The 23,124-nt window shown below is 41.7% G+C and overlaps 1 protein-coding gene across 2 annotated transcripts in view; it reads right to left on the reverse strand.

Moving 5' to 3' along the window:
- LOC140734964 (protein kinase C-binding protein NELL2-like) overlaps window positions 1-23,124 on the reverse strand; it is a 320,968-nt gene that overhangs the window by 98,253 nt on the left and 199,591 nt on the right. The window contains exon 15 of one of the 2 annotated variants that reach the window (XM_073059716.1): window positions 17,053-17,148. The exons of the other annotated variant lie outside the window; for it this stretch is intronic. Coding sequence (XP_072915817.1) covers window positions 17,053-17,148 — 96 coding nt within the window. The remainder of the gene's footprint in view (window positions 1-17,052; window positions 17,149-23,124) is intronic. 2 annotated transcript variants of the gene reach the window in all.

Genomic DNA, 23,124 nt, shown 5'->3' on the forward strand with positions numbered 1-23,124 from the left:
TTACAATGGCCAATCAACCTATCAAATGGTACGTCTTTGGACTGTGGGAGGAAACCAGAGCACCTGGAGGAAACCCACCTTGTCACAGGGAGAATGTACAAACTCCTTAGATACAATGGCAGGAATGAACCCTGGTCGCTGGTACTGTAAAGTGTTGTGCTAACCAGTATGCTATTGTGCCAGCACATATCCCTCTAAACCCCACCTCTGCATGTACACATCCAACTGTTACTACCATACCTGCTTCCACCACTTCCTCTGGTAACTCATTCCATATATTCACCATCATCTGCATGAAAGCACTGCTCTTTGGGTCCCTTTTAAATCTATCCCCTCTCACCCTAAACCCATGGCCCCTAACTTCAAAGTTCAAAGTAAATTATTATCAAAGTACATATGTCACTATATACAACCTGAGATCCTTTTCCTTGCGGGCGTGCACAGGAAATCCAAGAAACACAATAGAATCAGTAAAAGAACACACCTAACAGGACAGACAAACAACCAATATACAAAGGACAACAAACTGTGCAAATACAAAACAAAATGAATAAATAAGCAATAATTATCAAGGACATGAAGAGTCTCTGAAGGTAAGTCCATTGACTGTGGAAACTAGTTCAGTGATGGGGCAAGTAAAGTTGAGTGAAATTATCCCCTCTGGTTCAGGAGCCTAATGGGTGAGAGGTTAAAAACTGTTCCTGAACCTGGCGGTGTCTCCTGGGGAAAAGTCTATTATCATCCGTCTTATCTGCACCTCTAATAATTTTAAACATTTTTATTTGTCAGCATTCCAAGGAATGAAGACCTATCATGGTCAATCTCTCCATTTGACTTGGGCCTTTTATCATCATAAACTTTTTCTGTACACATTCAGCTAAAACACTGCTTTCCTCTAACAGTCTGACCATAACTGTACACAGTACTTCAAGTGCAGCCTTACCAATGACTTATACAAGTGTACTACAATGTGGCAAGTCCTACACTTAGTGCTCCTCCTGATAAAGACCAGTGCACTATATACCTTTTCGTCACTCTGTCTACCTTTGACGCTACTTTTCGTGAGCCATGTACTTGTTCTCCTCGGTCCCTGTGTTTCAATACACTCCCTAGTGCTCTACCATTCAAAGCACAAGTTCTACGCTGAATTGACTTTTCCAAAATTCATCACATCAAACTTGTCAGTTTTGTAATCCATTTATCCACTTCTCTAACAGATCAAGATCTCCCTGTGTTCTTCATGATCAACATTTCCTAAGTAACAACATTTATGCTTGATGCACCATCAATAACTCACTCTGAGACGTAAGAAGCGAGATATCGGCTTTTATTGACTGGAAGAATGAACAACACTACATCCTGGAGAATGAGGCCGGGCATCAGGCCTCAATCGCCTTTATACAGGGGTCTGTGGGAGGAGCCACAGAAGCAGTCAGCAGGGGTCTGTGGGAGGAGCCACAGGAGCAGCCCAGACAGGTATATGTAGTTCACCATAATGCTACTTAACAGACAAACAATAATTATGTTTTTTTACTTGTTATATTTAGGCCAGTGGCCATTACAGGTTGATCAAGCAACAAGATCTGGTCAAAAGATTTCCTGATTCAAATGGAAAGACCAGGGATAGTCATTGTATCTTGTACAATATTGCTTGGTCATGACAGGTGGACAGGGCTAGAACAAACCCCATCCACAAAACAGCTGGAAAAACGTCCTAAACACGAAAAAGTTTGCAGATGCTGGAAGTCCAAAGCAACACACATAAAACACTCGAAGAACTCAGCCGGTCAGGCAAAATCTATGGAAATGAATAAATAGTTGACGATTCCGGCCAAGACCCTTCTTCTCAGTCCTGAAGAAGTGTCTCAGTCCAAAATGTTGACTGTTTATTAATGTCCATAGATGGTGTCTGATCTGATGAGCTCCTCCAGCATTTTGTGTGCGTTTTTGGAAAAAAAAATCTGACTGCTAGCTAATCCCTGTCTCCTGGCTTAACTCATTGTTACACATACAGTATGCAAAATATTTTTACATGTTGCCAACCTGTTTCTGAAACATTCAATGGTTGAAAATAAATATCAAATAAAATGCTTAAAGCACTGAATTAAAATTAACTATCAAGTTAACATGCGTTCTTTGGTGTGTGTGCAATGTTGTTCACATTGTGAAGTAATTTCATCAATTAACCTCATTCATTCAGATATCTCACAATCCTTTAAGATCAGCTGATATGGCAGATATGGGAGCAGATTTGCAATATTTATTAAAAAAAAGGATTCCTCGTGTCTAATTGTTGAGTGCATAAAGATCTCCAGAACTGTATCCCTTTCGGCAGATCAGGAAGGTCATTGCTGTGAATAACGCAGTCCCTGCCCATTGTGCAGGCGACTTCCAGTGACAGCTGCTGAGGTCAATCTATGCATTGTTAAAGTGCCCTTGGTTCTGATTACCCAGCTAACTCATTAATTGATCCTGAATATTTTCTTTTTTTCCTGTATTTCCTTTGAATAATACGTGCTTTGAAAGATCTTCATTGAATGCTTTCAATTACATTTCATGGATCACTATAATTACACACAGTACTGTGTAAATCTTTGGCACCCTAGGTTTTTACATGGTTTCAGATGGTATAGCCTCCACAGAGCCCTGATTTCAATATCATCAAGGCCATCAGAGATTTTCTGGAGAGACAGAAGCAAGCGGCAGCCGAAGTCTACAGAAGAACTGTGGCAAGTTCTCCAAGATGCACAATCTACCAGCTGATTTTTTAAATAAAACTGCACAACAATACACCTAAAAGAATTGATGCAGTTTTAAAGGCAAAGTGTGGTCACACCAAATATTGATTTGATTTGGATTTTTATTGATTACTGCTCTTTATAGTAATTTTTTGATATTTAGAAACTTTTCATTTCTTTTTTATTGAAAGAATCTTCGTTTTACTGACTTTTTTTTACACATGCTCAGTACTGTATATTAACCTTTTTTAAGTCCCTCTCAATCTGGGATTCCTAATCTGGGGTCCACTGACCCCTTGGTTAATGATAGAGGTCCATGATGGCATTAAACATTTTGGAAGTCTTTGCTTTAAATGCAGTACTTTCTGCAACTGACATTTACAGAAACCCTTTCCAAACATATTAATTACTTAGACAATTAAATTAAGATATTCACAGAAAAAAGATACCGTTCAAATTTGATTTGTTTCCATGCAATTGTCTACACTTTACATTTTTCTTGAGTACAGTTTCTACTGGGAGCCCATATTACAGGAATGAGTTTGTGGTGCATATTTAATCTGTGCCCTTAGCTTCTAAACCAGATGACATAAACACGAAAGATTCTGCCGATGCTAGAAATCCAGAGTAACACACACAAAGTGCTGGAGGAGCTCAGCAGGTCAGGCAGCATCTATGGAAATAAATATAACATTTATGTTTCAGGCCAAGAGTCCTGAAGAATGGTCTCGGCCCAAAATGTCCACTCTTTATTCCTTTCCATGGATTCTGTCTGACGTGCTGAGTTCCTCCAGCATTTTGTGCGTGTTGCTCTGGACTTCCAGCACCTGCAGAATCTTTTGTGTTTATGACACCCTGGTTTGCAAACCCGGTAACGCATGTAGTGGCGTCCCTGCGAACATAAAAGATGGCTGCGTGTTTTTTTTCATTATCCTTACCAGGATACCCAAGTTTCTGAGCAGCTCACACCACTTAAATCCAATCTGCGCTTCTTAAAGTGTACTGTAATTGTGAGACTGACTTAGGGAACTTTCAAACACAGGGCAATTTAGAAGTGTAGGTTCCATAGTTTTCCGTAGCCACTGGAGTCCTCACTGTAGAAGGTTTAATGGCATCAAGGGCTACCCAGACAGATACCGTGACGGCTTAAAAGTAGATAGCTGTGGAGGTCAATAGCAGGAACCAAGCACTAAGAAATTACTTAAGGTATTCAAAGATAATGTATATACCTTCAAAAGCATATCCTACCAATTCAGCACGTCTTACGTGATATTCAGTTCAACTCCATTCTTCCCACCTCCGCTGCTTGCCTGTCAATCATGTCTTTCCATACCAGACACAACATTGGTCTGCTGCAGCCTACCATTACAGCCTTGACACTACGAGCCTCACAATCTTAGAATCATCGAGTTATGAATCGTTTTGCATGGAAACAGGCCATTCAGCCCATCACATTTATGCCAACCAGAGGGTACCCATCTGTATTAATCCCATCTTCCAGCACTTGGTCCATAGCCTTAAAGCTAAGCAATTCAAGTACTCATCTAGACACTTCTTAATCTGGAATACCCCGGTTCCACTGCACATTCTCTCCCTAGGTGTACTGCAGGTACTTGCTGCTCGCTGGGTGAAAAATGTGCCACTCAGATCCCCTCACAATCTCTTTTCCCTTACCCTAAACCTAAATCGTCTAGTTTTTAACCTAACGCCGAAATGGAAAGACATTTCTTGCAGTCTGACGTATATGTAACCACCATCATTTTACATACCTGAATTACATCTCCTCCTAACCTCCTCATCTCCATGGAAAAATTAGCCATCCTCTCAATCTCTCCTCAGACAGAAATGCAGCATCCTGGTAAATGTATGTTGGTGCTGGAAGTGTGGTGACTCCTGTGGGCAGCCCCAGGTCATCTACAGGTGATGTTGCTTGTTAATGTGAGCAATGTATCTCACAGTATGTTTCAATGTGATTAATAAATATAATCTAATTTGCACCCTCTCCAGTGCTATCATATCCTTTTTATAGTGTGGTAACCAGAACTGTCTGCACTGCTCCAGCTGAGATATAATCAATGGTTTAAGAAGTTGAAGTTTATGCAAAATGCTGTAAGAACTCAGCAAGTCAGGCAGCATCTGTGGAAAGGAATAAACAGTCGATGTTTCAGGCTGAGACCCTTTGCCAGGTCTCAGTGAAGTATCTTGGTCTGAAACATCAACTGTTTATTCATTTTCATAGATGCTGCCTGACCTGTTGAGTTCCTCCAGCACTTTGTGTATTTTACTCTGGATTTCCATCATTTGCAGAACCTCTTTGTGTTCAAAAGTGCTTTGCAATGACCTTCTTCTGGACAGTGTCTTTACAAGATGGGTGACCCCAGCCATTATCAATACTCTTCAGAGACTGGCTGCCTGACATCAGTGACCAGGACATGTGATATGCACCAGCTGTCATATGACCATCCTGATCCCATGGTTTCATATGACCCTCATCTGGGAGATAAGCAGGTGCTTCACCTTGCCCAAGAGTAACTGCAGGCTAGTGGAGGAACAGAGTGCCTTACATCTTCTTTGGTAGAGATGTATCTCCTCCCCACCACCCAATGTAATGGTTGGATTCTGACCATTGTGTGTGTAGGCCTCCGTTAGTCTTGATAGACCATGGATTTGCACCTTGGAAAGTTTCCAGGGCGCAAGCCTGGGCAAGGTTTTGTTTAATGGAAGACCGGCAGTTGCCCAAGCTGTAACTCTCCCCTCTCCATGCCACCGATGTTGTCTGAGGGAAGGGCATTAGGACCCATACACTAGTTCGAGCCTTGGCTGAGGCTGCATGTGTGTCCTTGAGCAAGGTGCTTAACCACACATTGCTCTGCGACGACACCAGTACCAAGCTGTATTCTGACCATTAGTCCACTGCTGAACTGTACCCTCAAGGGGAATCTAGATATGGTAAGACATTCACAAGATGGAACCAGGGAAAAAATACCTCAGGTGCCACTTTCTCCGACAGTGAGGTCACACACTGCAAGGATTTCTGCAGATGATCAGTGGTGGGTATTTTGACAGGTTGCATCGCAGCCTCCAATTCACAAGGGAATTGTTGACTCTGCCAGCTCCATCACGGACATCTTCAAGAGGCAGCGACCTAAGATGGCGACATCCAGCATTAAGGACTTGGTGCATATTGGCACCAATGGCATACGTAGACAAAGTGAGGAACACCTGAAGAGAGATTTTAGGGATTTTGTAAGAAAACTGAAAAACAGGACCTTCAAGATAATGATCTTTGGAATGCTGCCTCTGCCACGCATCATTGAGGGAAAGAAGTAAGAACAGGATGATTTGGCAGATGAATGCATGGCAGGGGTTTAGATTTATGGATCACTGAGATCTCTTCTGGGGAAAGTACAACCTGTACAAAAGGGATAGATTATGCTTGAACCCGAGGGGGTCCAATATCCTTGTGAGCAGGTTTGCTAGAATTGTTTGGGAGAGCTTAAGCTGATTTGGGAGGGGGATGGGTACTGGAGTGATATTATTAAAGATGAGGTAGTTGGTTTACAAACAAAGGCAATGTGTAAGAGATTCCTAGTGAGGAGAGGCTGATGATTACGTTAAATTGCAGTCAACAGGATGAGTTGCAATGTAAAAGGTGGGCAAAATTGAAAAGGGTGAATACAGAAGGGAAGGTGTTATATTTGAATGCGCGCAGTATACGGAATAAAGTAGATGAACTTGTAACACAGTTACAGATTGGCAGGTATCGCTGAGTCATGGCTGAAAGAAAATTATAGCTGGGAGCTTAATGTCCAAGGAAAATCATTGTATCAAAAGAACAGGCAGGTAGGTAGAAAAGGGTAGCATGGCTCTGTTGGTAAAAATGAAATCGGATCATTAGAAAGAGATGACATAGGGTTGGAAGGTGTTGAATCATTGTGGATGGAGCTAAGGAACTACAAGGGTAAAAAGACGGTAATGGGAGTTGTATACAGACCCCAAACAGTAATAAGGATAAGGTCTACAACTTGCAATGAGAGATAGAAAATGCCTCCCAAAAGGGCAATGTTACAACAGTTATGGGGGTATTGCAATATGCAGGTAGATCAGGAAAATCAGGTTGGGGCTGGATTCCAGGAGGGGGAATTTCTGGAGTGCCTACAAGATAGCTTTTGAAAGCAGCTCGTGGTTGAGCTCATTAGGGGATCAGCTATTCCAGATTGGGTGTTGTGCAATGAACTAGAATTGATTAGAGAGCTTAAGATAAAGGAACCCTTAAGGGAAGTGTTCATAATATGTTCAATCCTCCAGACAAACTGAATAAGTATTTTGTATCAGCCTTCACTGTGGAAGAACTAGCAGTAAGGTGGAAGTTCCAGATGGTCATGGGTCAGAAGTGGATGAATTTGCCTTTACTAGGGAGTAAGTTCCTGGGCAATTGAAAGGTTTGAGGGTAGATATATCACTCAGAGAAGATGGTGTACACCCTAGGGTTCTGAAGGAGGTGGCTGAAGAGATTGTGAAGACATTAGTAGTGATATTTCAAGAATCTCTATATTCTGGCATGATTCCAGATGACTGGAAAATTGCAAATACCATTTCACTCTTCAAGAAGGGAGAGAGACAGAGGAAAGAAAATTATTGGTCAGTTAGTCTGATCTCAGGGGTTGGGAAGATGTTGAAGACGATTGCTAAGGATGTGGCTTCAGGGTACTTGGAGGCACATGATAAAATAGGCTATAGTCGACAGGGTATCCTCAAGAGGAAAATCTTGCCTGACAAACCCGTTGGAATTCTTTAAAGAAATAACAAGCAGGATAGACAAAGGAGAAATGACAAATATCGTACACTTGGATTTTCGGAAGGCCTTTGAGAAGATGCCGCACATCAGGTTGCTTAGCAAGTTAAGACCACATCGTATTACAGGAAGGATACTAGCATGGATAAAGCAGTGACTGATTAGCAGGAGGCAAAGAGTGAGAATAAAGGAAGTTTTTTCTGGTTGGCTGCCCGTAAGTAGTGGTGTTCCACAGAGTCTGTGTTGTGTCTGCTTCTTTTTACATTATATGTCAATAACTTAGATGTTGGAATTGATGGCTCTGTTGCAGATGATATGAAAATACATGGGGGGGCTGGTAGTTTTGGGACACTAGACAGTCTACAGAAATACATTGAGAGATCAGGAGAATGGGAAAAGAAGTGGCAGATGGAAGATGGAAGACAGTGTCGGGAAGTGTATGTATGGTCATGCACTTTGTTAGAAGAAATAAAATGGTAGACTATTTTCTAAATGGAGAGAAAATTTAAAAACCTGAGGCATAAAGGGACTTGGGACTTTATAAAGCACTGGTAAAGTCTCACATGCAGTATTGTGAGCAATTTCGGGCCCCTTATCTTTGAAAGGATGAGTTGACACTGGCAAACAAGAGAAAATCTGCAGATATTGGAAATCCAAGCAACACACACGCAGTGCTGGAGGAACTAAGCAGCCAGGCAGCATCTATGGAAAAGAGTACAGTCGTCGTTTCAGGCCGAGAGCCTTCAGCTGTGTCGCTCCAGCATTGTGTGTGTGTTCTGTTGACACTGAAGGAAGTTCCAAGGAGGTTCATGAAAATGATTCCAGGATTGAACGGCGTGTCATATGAAGAGAGCTTGATGTCTCTGGGCCTGTATTCACGAGAATTCAGAAGAATGAGGGATGACCTCATTGAAACCTATTGAATGGTGAAAGGCCTTGATAAAGTGGATGTGAAGAGGAAGTTTCCTATGGTGGGAGAGTCTAAGACCAGAGGACACAGCCTCAGAATAGAGGGCATCCTTTTGAAATGAAGATGAGGGGGAATTTCTTTAGCCAGAGAATGGTGAATCTGTGGAATTCGTTGCCACAGGCAGCTGTAGAGGCCAAGTTGTGGGGTATATTTTAGGCAGAGGCTGATAGATTCTTGATTAGTCAGGGAATAAAGGGAGAAGGCAGGAGTTCGGGTCTGCAAGGGAAAATTAGATCAGCCATGATGAAATGGCAGAGCAGACTCAATGGGCCAAATGTCCCAATTCTGCTGCTATATCTTATGGTTCCATGGTCTAAAGACCTTCACCATCTGGCACATGACCTCTTCTCATTACTCCAATGGAGAAGGAGGTACAGGAGCTGGAAGACCCAGACTCAAGAGATTTAGGAACAGCTTCTTCCCTTCCACCATCAGCTTTCCGGACAGTCCATGGATCCATGAACACTCCCATATTATTCCATTTTTAATTAATTTACTTATTTTTGAGTTTATGACTTTGAACTTTACTGCTGCTGTAAAACAACAAATTACATGTCATATATCCATGATGATAAATCTGATTCTAAGTTATAATGCAAAGAATACTTAGAAAAAGCAAACTATTGAAGAAATGTGGTGCATACATACAACAAAATTCCTGCTGCAGTTTTCTCAAGTGTGTACTCAATGTCAAAGAGCATAAAATAGTAGAATCATCTTGCAGAGAACATTTGGCAGAGCTTTGAGACCATACTCTTCCGAGTGGAAGTGAAGGTGACATACTTGTGGATATTACCAGCATACAGCGTCTATTAGTTGAGATCTCAAGCTCTTCTGCAGTTTAGGCAGAAGCCATCGAAATCCTTCCCAAAACCTCTGTGCATGTAGTGAGCAGGATGATTGATTTTCTTGGCCTATGTTGCCTTGGGCTTTGGATACTATAGCAGTAGGAGGCTCACATATAGAACATAAGCTTCTAAGCTGATGTAAGCTGATGAATGGTGGACGTTAACTGAGTTGTATGATTCACTGTATATTTGCCTAGTTTCAAAGGTAAGTAGTTGCTCTTTCCCCAAGCCAAGAAAAAAAAATCAAATCAACATACCACCGAGCTATTTAATTGTCTTTCATTGTAACATTCTTAAGACTATAATGAGAGTCACTGTCAAAGATTTAGGAGCAGATTCACCATCTTGCTATAGGGTTAGTACGTAAAAGAAAACTTGATATATTGTAAGCATCAAATAAAAATAATGTGAGCTGCTTTACTTTATTACTTGCCTATTATAACAGGGAGAGGGTTCCCTCCGCTGGCCTGCAGGTCACCTTGGGCAAGGAGAAGCATCTGTTAACCACTGCGTCGTCCCCCCCTCCGCCCCCCATTCAGGGTCATGTGAAGTCATAGGATCAGGTGGTGGGTGGTCTTATGAGCAGCTGGTGAATATCACAAGTCCTGGTTATGTGACCACTGACACCAGACAGACAATCTCTGAAGAGTATTGATAATGGCAGGGGTCACCTGTCTTGTAAAGACAATGCCCAGAAGAAGATAATGGCAAACCAGTTCTGTAGAAAAATTTGCCAAGAACAATCATGGTCTTGGGACTGTGATCGCCCATGTCATGCAACGCGGCACATAATGATGATGATTAAACAGAGAAGGAAGGTATTCAGACCAAAATCAGAATCAGAGTCAGAATCAAGTTTATTATCACCGGCATGTGACATGAAATTTGTTAACTTAGCAGCAGCAGTTCAATGCAATACATAATATAGAAGAAAAAAATAAAATAATAATAATAAATAAATAAGCAAATCTTATTCAGTTTATACAATATAGAATAGAATTTGAATAGATTAAAAATTGTGCAAAAAACAGAAATACTATATATTAAAAGAAGTGAGGTAGCGTCTAAGGGTTCAATGTCCATTTAGGAATCCGATGGCAGAGGGGCAGAAGCTGTTCTTGAATCGCTGAGTGTGTGTCTTCAGGCTTCTGTACCTCCTACCTGATGGTAACAGTGAGAAAAGGGCATGTCCTGGGTGCTGGAGGTCCTAATAATGGGCGCTGCCTTTCTGAGACACCGCTCCTTGAAGATGTCCTGCGAACTTTGTAGACTAGTACCCAAGATGGAACTGACTAAATTTACAACCCGCTACAGTTTCTTTCAGACCTGTGCAGTAGCTCCTCCCACCCAACATACCAGACAGTGATGCAGTCTGTCAGAATGCTCTCCATAGTACATCAATAGGAGTTTTTGAGTGTACTTGCTGACATACCAAATCTCTTCAAACTCCTAATAAAGTATAACCGCTGTCTTGCCTTCTTCACAACTGCATCAATATGTTGGGACCAGGTTAGATCCTCAGAGATCTTGACACTCAAGAACTTGAAACTGCTCATTCTCTCCACTTCTGATCCCTCTATGAGGATTGGTATGTGTTCCTTTGTCTTACCCTTCCTGAAGTCCACAATCAGCTCTTTCATCTTTCTGACGTTGAGTGCCAGGTTGTTGCTGCGGCACCACTCCACTAATTGGCATATCTCACTCTTGTACGCCCTCTCGTCACCACCTGAGATTCTATCAACAACGGTTGTATTGTCAGCAAATTTATAGATGGTATTTGAGCTATGCCTAGGCATGCAGTCAATGTGTATATAGAGAGTAGAACAGTGGACTAATCAGACACCCGAGTGCCCCAGTGTTGATCGTCAGCGAGGAAGAGATGTTCACTAGATCACTGGATCTTGCACACTTGCATTCAGTCAGGCCTGTCCACACGCCCCACCCTGAATTTCCTGTAGCCCTGGAACTTATTCTTTGTTACAAACACACCATCACTCCTTTCTTCTTTCCTCATTTACCTGTACTAACATTCAGTTTACAATAACCAATAAACCAACCAGCGCATCTTTTGGTTCTGGAAGAAAACTTGGAGCATCCAGCAAAAATCCAAATGGCCATGGTGAGAATATACAATTTCCATACACTCAGCGCCTGAGGTCAGGGTCACACCCGAGTCTCTGTGGGGCAGAGGATTCAAATCCAACTTAAGTCATTCCAATTCAGAAATCTGTTTCCACATTAGCTCGGTATTTACTTCTCCAGTAAACTGGCAGTTGCTGAGCTGTTAATTGACCCTGACTCTAATTCCATACAAAAGTCACCATCTTGTTAAATATCGCCTGATAGAGTTTAAATAATGGAGGTTATCCTGATGGTGGTGAATTATAGTAGCTTGGGTTGAGGCATTTGATGTTACGGTGTTTGCTGAGCTTGGCAATTAGCTTGCAGGCGTTTCATCACCAGAGGTGAAATCCTCAGTGCACAGTTGTTCTCTCTGGGAGTGCTCATATGTACATAGGCTCCCCCTTTGCTTGCCTCGGTTCTGATTGGTCTTTGAATTCTATCGACATGCCTTTCTTTGGCTCTTAGGGGTTTGTAGACGGTGTCTATTTCAATATATTTGTTTACAGAGTTACCAGAAGATAGTTATTAAATTTTTAAATGAGGAAAATAAGTAAAAGACTTTGTTTCTCAGGGCATCTTCCAAAAGTTGTCTTTGGGAGACTGTGCAGTGTTTATGGCTGTTAAGAGAAATACTTAGCAGAGAATGATAATTAGCTTAAAACTACTTTTGAGTGGTTTTGAGTGTTTCTAATTTTCAGTAAAATTACCTGGTTTATTTTAAATGTCATAAAAGTAATAAGTTTTTATTCAGTTATTAAAATCATTTTGAATGATGTTTACTCTGGCTGACATGTTCTTGTAGCTAGAAATGGCCATTTGACTGAAGGGAAATAAGTCTTACAAACCACAGTAAGAGAACTAGTGTTTGTGAGTTTCCCAGCTGCTTTTTTGCTATGCTAAGCATAGGGGTCCCAAAAGTCATGTTTACACTACAGCTTCTGATGTTCGTTTATTGTGTATTTCTAGCAGCGGTAACGTGCCAGAAATGTGAAGTCTCAATGTAAGGGGATTTAGTCTGACCTCGGTGAATTAAAGCCTCCAACCTATTGACCCCCTTTGCCGATGTGGGCTGCAGAAATCTGTATTCATGTCAGGCTTCACACAGAAAATCCCTAACCAAATTCAGCCTGAGGAAAACTGTCAGAAGATAGAGGGGGGCAGGTGGTTTAATAAGGCCTGCAGCAATAAAATGGCCAAAGCCCAGTACAAATGTTAGAGGGATCATATTCGGTTTGTGTCAAAGCTAGCACAGTTTAATCAGTTTGTAGTCTGCCAGCACTCTATTATCAGTCAGTCACTGGTACACCTTTGTGGCTGGTTAAATCACAAGGGATCCCGGTGTAGTAATGAGGTGGTTGATAGATTGGCCCTGTTGCAATTAATTTTGAACAGCAAAATCTCTCAATAATCTTTGGTCAAAGCCAGCTGAACTGGCGGAAGTCCCTAATGTGAAGTTATGGTTCAACATGCAATATTACAGTGAAACTTAAAAATTTTAAGTAGAGATACATTTTAACCCCTGATGAGAGATCATCAATTCTGTTCCTCTTTGTGGATGTTGCTACTTCTGAGTATTTTCAGCATTTTGTAGATTTCATACTTCACACACATATTAAGCTGCAAGCTGAACTCGAGCACAGTTTTATATCAAAAATCTAATATTCAATTTATGATCTAGTGCAGGGCGACATGCTGCAGAGACAGAGACATCTTTTGCTCTGCCAAACTGAAATAAGAGTGCTCTATCCGTTCTTGCCAGAGCTCATCAAGCCTTTTCAGTGAAGGAATTGAAAATGACTTGGAGCTCAGTCTCCCAGTGTGCTCTGCATATCGTAAATTGATGGCCAGGATGAGGCATGATCCTGCTTTTGATCTGGTAATCGAGGACAAAAAATTTTCCATTGATTCTGCGGATTATCCGTACCCCCCCTGGGAACTTATTGGAGGTGAAATCTAATATTGCAATGAGGAATACTGTGAGATGCAGATCTGCTTCACTAAGTTTGCACTGGTATTGAGTCTTGGCTAGGATCACAGAATGCGTGGCATAATGTAGCAGAATTGGAATAGATTAATGAGCCAAATTTGTGATGGATTTTTCATGACCTTTCAACAAGTTGGTAGGTCAAACAAGACCACGTAGAGTGGTTGGCGGTGTTCTTTGTTTATCTTGCATTAGTTACACTATGAAGGTTATGTCCATTTGGAAGGCAAGAGTTAAAAGTGATTCCTCCTTGGTACATGTTAAAATAAAATGGAAGTTTGAAAGATTAAATGGTGTCAGCTTGGAATGTGGTGATAGTCATGAACAAACATCCCTGAGATGGAATATTGGTGAAGAATGTTTTCCTCCTTACAGACCTGTTGTCTCTGTTTTCTCGGGTTAGGTGTCCAGGCCAGGGGTTCCCAGCCTGGAGCCCACAGAACCCTTGGTTAATGGTAGGGGTCCAGGGCATAATGAAGGCTGGAAAGCTCTGATCTCAGCCAAAGGTTGTAAGAGAAAAGAAGATGCAGCTGGTACCACTAAGGGATGAAAAAGTACTGGTTTAAGAGTTATGTTTGGGTTTTAATAATAATAACTTTATTTTTAGCATCTGTCATACATTAGGCTGCAGGCTCAAAGTACTTCGCATAGATTGCAAAGATAAATCAATATAGTCATAAAATATGAGACGAAGTTAAAAGCATAAGTAAAGTCAAACATAGAGAATAAAATGTAATTGAATATACCAAATTATATAAACGTAATCAACATCATCCAGCATTGAGTAATCCTATAAGTAGGCCAGGTTTAAAAAGTAGGTATTCAGAAGTAGTTTGAAATGTTTCACAGTATTAGCCTGGCGTGTTTCAGTCGATGGAGTATTCCAAACGCCGCATCACCGGTTCTGATGTGCTTGGCTTTAGGAACACTAGGCAAACCAGCATTCGCATTACAGTTAAGGATCTTGAAGAGTATAAAAATGGGACTTTCTTTGTGCAGAGAGGAATTGGCTCTTAGGCTAGGTCACAACTAGTGCTAGCGCTGAAATTTGGAGATAGGGACTGTTAGGTTTTGTAACTACAAAACATTAAATTAATTCCAAGGAGGACATGGGAGTCTGAAATGCAGTTCGAACTTCATATTTACTTAAATAGAATATATATTATGGTACATATATGTCAGAATCAGGTTTAATATCACCAGTATATGTCATAAAATTTACGGTCTTTGTGCTAGCAGTACCATAAATACATAATAATAGAGAAAATGTAAGTTACATATATAATAGACTAATTAAGTAGTGCAAGGTAGTGCAAGTCATGTATATATATACACACACACACACACACATACACACACAAGATTACTCAAATATTACTAAAAATATTAAATACACAAAAGTGACAAGTTTATTGAGAGAGTGAGAGAACGCAAGAGAAGGCGGTGTGAAAGATTGTCTCTGTTTCCCTCTATTATTGCAGAGATCGTCTTATTAATTGGATGATAAGTATTATGTTGTTTTCTTTACTCCATCCTCATCCATCATTTGTTTTTCTATTCTGCATGTGTTATAATTCTACTAAAGTGACTTATTGTGCAGTGCTTCCGTTATTGGTGAATACATACATAAATGGCCCTTCCTGAATCAGAAAAGAACACATAATGAGTTCTTAAAATAATTTTAGTCATATACCATTGTATCTCCTGGTGAAAAGAATGCACAGATGACATTTGCTTATATGTTGACACAAAGGCTGAGCTCAGGTTAATCTCTTCACTAAAGCAAATCTTCTGTGGCAGGGTGGAGATATGGCTCTACCAAAAGAGACATAAGGCGCTCCTTCGCTCCACTAGACTACAGGTCACCCTTGGGCATGGTGGTGTACCTACTTAGCTCCCGTTCCAGGTCACATAAAGCCATGGGAGCAGGTGATGGATGGTTGTATGAACAGTTAATGCACTTCATAAGTCCTGGTTTTGTGACCACTGATACCAGGCAGACAACCTCCAAAGAGTAGATAGATAGATAGATAGATAGATACTTTATTCATCCCCATGGGGAAATTCAACTTTTTTTCCAATGTCCCATACACTTGTTGTAGCAAAACTAATTACAGACAATACTTAACTCAGTAAAAAATATGATATGCATCTAAATCACTATCTCAAAAAGCATTAATAATAGCTTTCAAAAAAGTTCTTAAGTCCTGGCGGTAGAATTGTAAAGCCTAATGGCATTGGGGAGTATTGACCTCTTCATCCTGTCTGAGGAGCATTGCATCGATAGTAACCTGTCGCTGAAACTGCTTCTCTGTCTCTGGATGGTGCTATGTAGAGGATGTTCAGAGTTATCCATAATTGACCGTAGCCTACTCAGCGCCCTTCACTCAGCTACCGATGTTAAACTCTCCAGTACTTTGCCCACGACAGAGCCCGCTTTCCTTACCAGCTTATTAAGACATGAGGTGTCCCTCTTCTTAATGCTTCCTCCCCAACACGCCACCACAAAGAAGAGGGCGCTCTTCACAACTGACCTATAGAACATCTTCAGCATCTCACTACAGACATTGAATGACGCCAACCTTCTTAGGAAGTACAGTCGACTCTGTGCCTTCCTGCACAAGGCATCTGTGTTGGCAGTCCAGTCTAGCTTCTCGTCTAACTGTACTCCCAGATACTTGTAGGTCTTAACCTGCTCCACACATTCTCCATTAATGATCACTGGCTCCATATGAGGCCTAGATCTCCTAAAGTCCACCACCATCTCCTTGGTCTTGGTGATATTGAGACGCAGGTAGTTTGAGTTGCATCATATCACAAAGTCCTGTATCAGTTTCCTATACTCCTCCTCCTGTCCATTCCTGACAGGAATCCCACTATGGCTGGTATTGGTAATGGCTGGGGTCATCCATCTTGAAGTGACACTGCCCAGAAGAAGCCAATGGCAAACAACTTCTGTGGAAAAATTTGTGAAGATTTAAATCACGGGAGTAACCGTTCAAAACGGAGGAGCATCCAGGAAGACATTGGGTACACAGAGTCGATTCTTCAGGAGCTGTCAATGCCCACCGCCCTGTCTGTGGCAGAGTCCACTGATCCTGCGTAGGACTCCTCAACTACTTACTCACTGCAGTCCGCAGCCTGTAATTTCCCCACTGAGAGGTATGCTTTTGTACAGCCAGGCATTTTGTGGAACCCCGAAATATTTGCCAAACTGGAGTCCTGCCACAGGCATTCAGTGCTCCACAGCTGTGGTGTGCAGCCGCTGGGCTCCCGACCGGCTGCAGTGCTCAACTGGACTTTCTTTCAGCTCCTCTGCGGTTCCTGTTCTGTGGATTGTTTGTTTGCTATTTTATCCTTCGCACAACTTATTCTTTCTTTTTTTGCACATTTTAAGTATGACAATGTTTGTGGTGTGTTCTGTTTTTGTAAACTCTATTGTGCTTTGTTGTTTTGTGGCTGCCTGCGTGAAAATGAATCTCAAGGCTGTATTTGGTATATGAATACTTTGATAATAAATGTACTCTGAACCTTTTGAACAAGTCATCCTTCACCATGAGAAATGGCCAAAGAAGAAGAATATCTTTGCTTACCAGTTTCACAGAGTTGTCCTGTGAATCCTTGAGGACATGCACAGACCTTGGGAGCGATGCAGGTACCTCCATTCCTGCAGCCATCTTCACAGAATGCTGTGAAGACACCAGAGGATTTGAGCATTACATTCCTGTAAATTATTTTCCTCATAACAAAGAATAGGCAATGATTCAAAGTAACAAGAGGCAGCTATAACAAAGGTGAGACAGCGGCTATATTTAATTAGGAGTTTGAGGAGATTTGGTATGTCACCAAAAACACTCACAATTTTCTACAACTATACCATGGAGAGCTTTCTAACTTGCTCCATTAGCATCTGGTATTGGGGATGGAGGCGGGGACACTACCGCACAGGATTGTCATAAGCTGCAGGGAATTGTAGACCGAATCCTCTCCATCACGGGCACTGGCCTCCATAGTATCCAGGACATCTTCAAGGAGTGCTGCCTCAAAAAGGCAGTGTCCATTATTATGGACTGCCATTACCCGGGACATGCCCTCTTCTCACTGCTACCATCAGGAAAGAGGTACCGAAGCCTGAATCTACACACTCAATGATTCAGCAACAGCTTCTTCCCCTCTGCTATCTGATTTCTGAAAGGACAGTGAACCCATGGACACTACCTCACTACTTTTTTATTTCTTTTTTTGCACTACTTATTTGATTTAACTATTTATATATTCATACTGTAATTCACAGTTTTTTTTTATTATTACGTATCGCAATGTGTTGCTGCTGAATTTCATGACAAATGCCGGTGATATTAAACCTGATTCTGATTCTGAAGAAGGTGAAGACTGGGTGTTAGGTTTTCACTTAAATCACAGAACCTTTCAACAAGCAAACGTGTTTTGCCCACTGAAAAAAACTAGTCATGGGAGTTTAAATTGTCATGTTTCACAGTGTAGCCCACCAAGACAACATAGGTCATTGCTCTCTCAGATTCCATCCTCCATTCACTAAAGAGCTTTGTACATTTCTGCTAATAACATTACATAAAGAATGTGATTGGACAAGAGAAGATGCTGAGGATATTAAACATAGATGTCAGTAGGTCGCACCACAGTTTTAAAAGTACCTCGATAAACACTAGAAGAGCCATTATAACTGGAAAGTGCTATAAACATAGTTAACCATAAGCACAAGAGATTCTGCGGATGCTGAAAATCTACAGCAACAAATTTCCGTAATAATTCAAAGTCCCTAATAGCTTAGTAAACATTTAATATCTATTTGCTTTTTTTTTCAGGATTTGGTTTAATGAATTCCTTTTGTAAAGTTAATTAGTCCCACAAGTAAAGAACTGCTTTTTTGAAAGGTGAAAATAACCCAGGAAGGTAGTGAGCTTTTTGTAGAAATGAAGTCCATTGAAGTCGGAGGAAGTGAAACTTCAAGCCCAAGTAAAACAGTTCAAAAAGCCCAAGTTGGTTCAGTTCAGCATAATTAGTGCTACTGACTGAGGAAGAACTGCTGGCTCCACTACTTGCTTGCACACTTTCCCTTGCAAGATCTCTACTGGGTGTATTTCAGATTTTACTGAGTGATATATACACAATATGCACCCCACCAGCACAGTTATTGTGGAGCAAGAGTCCCATTTTTGGGACAGAATAACAGTTTGGATGTTTGATCTGAGTCAATCAGATACTTCAGCCAACTAGTCATAAAAGTCATATAGAAGTGAAATAGACCCTTTGCTATCATTAAGCATCTAAGATTGACGTACCAGTCCTGTTGTCTATTCTCCCCACACGACTATCAACTCCTAAAAGATTCTCCAACTCACCTACACACAGGTGGGGCTTTATAGTGGCCAATTAAACTAGCAATTTGAATGTTTTTGGGATATAGGAGGAGGAGAATAAAAAACAGAAAAAATGTAGTGGAGGTAGAGAATAATGAGATAGATTGTGTGGTCAAGAGTCCATCTTATTGTACTGTGGAACCATTCAACTGCGTGCCCATGATGAATAAAATTAAAAACGATGTAATAGCTTCAAGCCTTGCAGTAAATAGTTAAATGAAAACCTTAGGAGAGATGGGAAGTTATGGTGAGTACACAGCAGGACTTGACCAGCTCCAAAGTTTTAGAACTGACAGCCTTGAGATCGGTTGCAATAGTGACACTACAATAACACTTGCTGAGAGCAATGGCACTTGTATCAAATGAGATGTCCTTCAAAGTTCAAAGTAAATTTATTATCTAAGTACATATACGTCACCATATTCAACCCTGAGATTCATTGTCCTGCAGATATACTCAATAAATCCAATAAGCATAATAGAATCATTGAAAGACTGCACCCAACAGGGAGGTCAAACGTCCAGCATGCAAAAGGCAACAAAATATGTGAATACTAAAGAGGATGGATGGATGAATGAATGAATGAATGAATAAATAAATAAATAAATAAATAGATAGATAAATAAATAAACAAACAAACAAACAAACGAATGAATGAATAAGCAATTAATATCAAAAACACAAGATGAAGAGTCCTTGAAAGTGAGTCCATAGGTTATGGGAACAGTTCAGTGCAGGGTTTAAATGCTATAGCCTCTGACAAAGTTATTAAATGACACAGGGAACACCAGGGCTTCACTTCCAGATGAGCACAATGCCTTCTATGCTCACTTTGGCCACCAGAACATGGAGGAACCATCATGAATCCCCACATCTTCCGATGATCCTTTGATCTCAGTATCTGAAGCTGCCTTCAAGAGGATGGATCAAAGAAAGCACCTGAACCAGATGGGGCACTTGGCCAAGTACTAAAGACCTGTATTGACCAACTGGCTGGTGTGCTCACTGATATTTTTAATCTCTCACTTCAGCAGTGTGTGGTACCCACCTGCTTCAAGAAGGCTTCAATGATACCAGTGACCAAGAAAAGCTTGGTAACCTGCCTCAATGACCATCACCTTGTTGCACTTATGTCCTCAGTGATGAAGTGTTTTGAGAAGCTTCTGACAAAACAAATCAGCTCCTGCCTGAGAGGTGACTTGGATCAGCTCCAATTTGCCTACTGGAACAACAGGTCCACAGCAGATACCATCTCATTAACTCTTCACTCAACCCTGGAACATCTGGGCAGCAAAGATACATACATCAGGATACTCTTTATTGACTACAGCTCAGGATTCAATACCATCATCTCCTCGAAACTAATCAATAAGCTTTGACCTTGGCCTCAATACTTCCTTGTGCAACTGGATCCTGGGTTTCCTCACTTGTAGACCCCAGTCAGTTCAGATTGGCAACAACATCTCCTCCACAATCTCCATCAGCACAGGTGCACCACAAGGCTGTATAGTTAGCCCCCTTCTCTATTCACTTTACACCTGTGACTGTGTGGCTAAGCACAGCTCCAATGCCATATTCAAGTTTGTTGATGACCCAGCAAAGATTGGTGATCGAAAGCCTGGCTGAGTGATGTCATAACAACAACATCTCACTCAATGTCAGCAAGGCCAAGGATCTAATGGTAGTCTTCAGGAAAGGGAAACTAGAGATACTTGAGCCAGTCCTCATCAGAGGATTTGAGGTAGAAACGGTAGGCAACCTTAAATTCCTGAGTATTACTATTTCAAAGGATGATCTGGCTGGTGTGGGTCCTTGATGATGGACGCTGCTTTCCTGTGACAGTGCTCTGTGCAGATGTGCTCATTGGTGGGGAGGGCTTTATCCATGATGGACTGGGCCTTATCTGTTACTTTTCACAGGCTTTTCCATACAAGGGCATTGTTGTTTCCATACCAGGCTGTGATGCAGCCAGTCAATATACTCTCCACCACACATCTATAGAAGTTTGTCAAAGTTTTAGATGTCATGCCAAATCTTCACAAACTTTTAAGGAAGTAGAGGTGCTTCCATGCTTTCTACATAATTGTACGTATGTGCTGGGTCCAGGATAGATCCTCTGAAATAACACTGAGGAACTTGAAGTTGCTGACCCTGTCCATCTTTCATCCCCCCCACCCCCGCCAATCAGGACTGGCTCATGGACCTCTGTTTTCCTCCTCCTGAAGTCAACAATCAGCTCCATTGCCTTGCTGACACTGACTGAGAGATTTTTGTTGTATCACCACTCAGCCAGATTGCAACCTCCCTCCTATATGCTGACTCATCACCACCTTTGATTTGGCCAACAACAGTGGTGTTGTCAGCAAACTTGAATATGATATTGGAGCTGTGCTTAGCCTCACACTTATAAGTGTAAAGCAAGTGGGGGGGCGGGGGGGTGCTATGCACACAGCCTTGTGGTGCTCCTGTGCTGATAGAGATTGTGGAACAGTTGTTGTTGCCAATTCGAACTGACGGGGGTCTGCAAGTAAGGAAATTGAGGATCCAATTTCAGAAGGAGATATTGAGGCTAAGGTTTTGAAGCTTTTGGGTTAGTTTTGAGGGATGAGAGTATTGAATGCTGAGCTGTAGTGAATAAAGATCATTCTGATTTGTGATCCTTTGCTCTCCAGATGTTCCAGGGATGAATAAGGAGCCAATGAAATGTGATTTACTGCAGACCTGTTGTGATGTAGGCAAACTGGAGTGGATCCAAGCCACTTCTCATGCAAGAGTTGATATGTTTCATCACTGATCTCTCAAAGCACTTTATCACAGTGGATGTAAGTGCTACTGGACAAGCACACACACACAAAATTGACCCTTTATATATAAATCACTGTCTAAGCACCAAAGTGATTGAAGAATGGTGCAGATGCAGTAGATGTGTTCCCGCACAAGGCTTGAGCGGAGCTTGAAAAAGCAGCTAGTTTTCAGCGGGAGTCTTTGGATAGTAGCACAGACACAGTAGAAGTGTTCCCACACAGATCCCGAGCAGATCTTGAATAACTCAGTTTCCACCAAAGAAAGGTACCATCCAGTGGAGTGGTCTGAGTCAGAATGGAAAGGATTTGGCTCAACAGGCTTCGGCAAAAACAGGTAGAGTCAAGGTAAGTTAGTATGTTTATTTATTATTTAACTCCGGAAAGAATAGGGGGTATGTCTACAGGGCCAATGTTCCATTAGGGGTGTCAGATGAGGGATTTCCAGGAGACTTCCAGCCTCCGCAGTGGCCACATCTGCACCAGGTGCAGCTCCATAGAATCAAAATTAGGGAACTAGAACTGCAACTCAATAATCTTCTGCTTGTTAGGGAAAGTGAGGAGGTGATAGACAGGAGCTACAAAGAGGTGGTCACCCCAAGGCTACAGGAGACAGATAAATGGGTGACTGCCAATAGAGGGAAGGGAAAGTGTCAGATAGTGGAGAGCACCCCTGTAGCCGTTCCCCTCAACAATAAGTACTCCATTTTGAATACAGCCGGGGGAGACAATCTACGTGGGGGGACGTAACAGCGGCAATGCCTCTGGCAGTGAGACTGTGGCTCAGAAGGGTAGGGAAATGAAGAGGATGGCAGCAGTAATAGGGGACTCTATAGTTAGGGGGACAGATAGGTGATTCTGTGGACATGAAAAAGAAACACAGATGGTAGTTTGCCTCCCAGGTGCCAGGGTCCCTGACATATCTGAACACACATCCACAATATCCCTAAAAGGGAGGGAGAGCAACCAGAAGTTATGGTACATATTGGTACTAACAACATAGGTAGAAAAAGAATACAAGGAGTTAAGAAGGAAGGTAAAAAGCAGGACCTCAAGGGTAGTAATCTCGGGATTGCTGCCTTTGCCACTTGAGGATAGGAATAGCATGAGGTGGCAGATAAATGCATGGCTGAAGAATTGGAACGGGGAGCAGGGATTCAGATTTCTGGATCATTGGGACCGCTTCTGGGACAGGTGTGATCTGTACAAAAGGGACAGGTTCAACATGAATCCAAGGGATTCCAATATCCTTGCAGGCAGGTTCTCTAGAGCTGTTGGGAACAGTTTGAACTAATATGGAAGGGGGATGGGAACCAGTATGATAGAGCTGAGAATAAGTTTACAAGTAGCTGATGGATGTAACATAAATGTAAGGAAGGATAAGCCAATGATTGGGTACAGAGCAAAGAGTTAAATTGTACCACAGAGGCAAAATTCAAAAGAGTGGAGAATGCGGGACTGAAGT

This window comes from Hemitrygon akajei, chromosome 10 (assembly GCF_048418815.1).
Source record: "Hemitrygon akajei chromosome 10, sHemAka1.3, whole genome shotgun sequence".
Lineage (NCBI taxonomy): Eukaryota > Metazoa > Chordata > Chondrichthyes > Myliobatiformes > Dasyatidae > Hemitrygon > Hemitrygon akajei.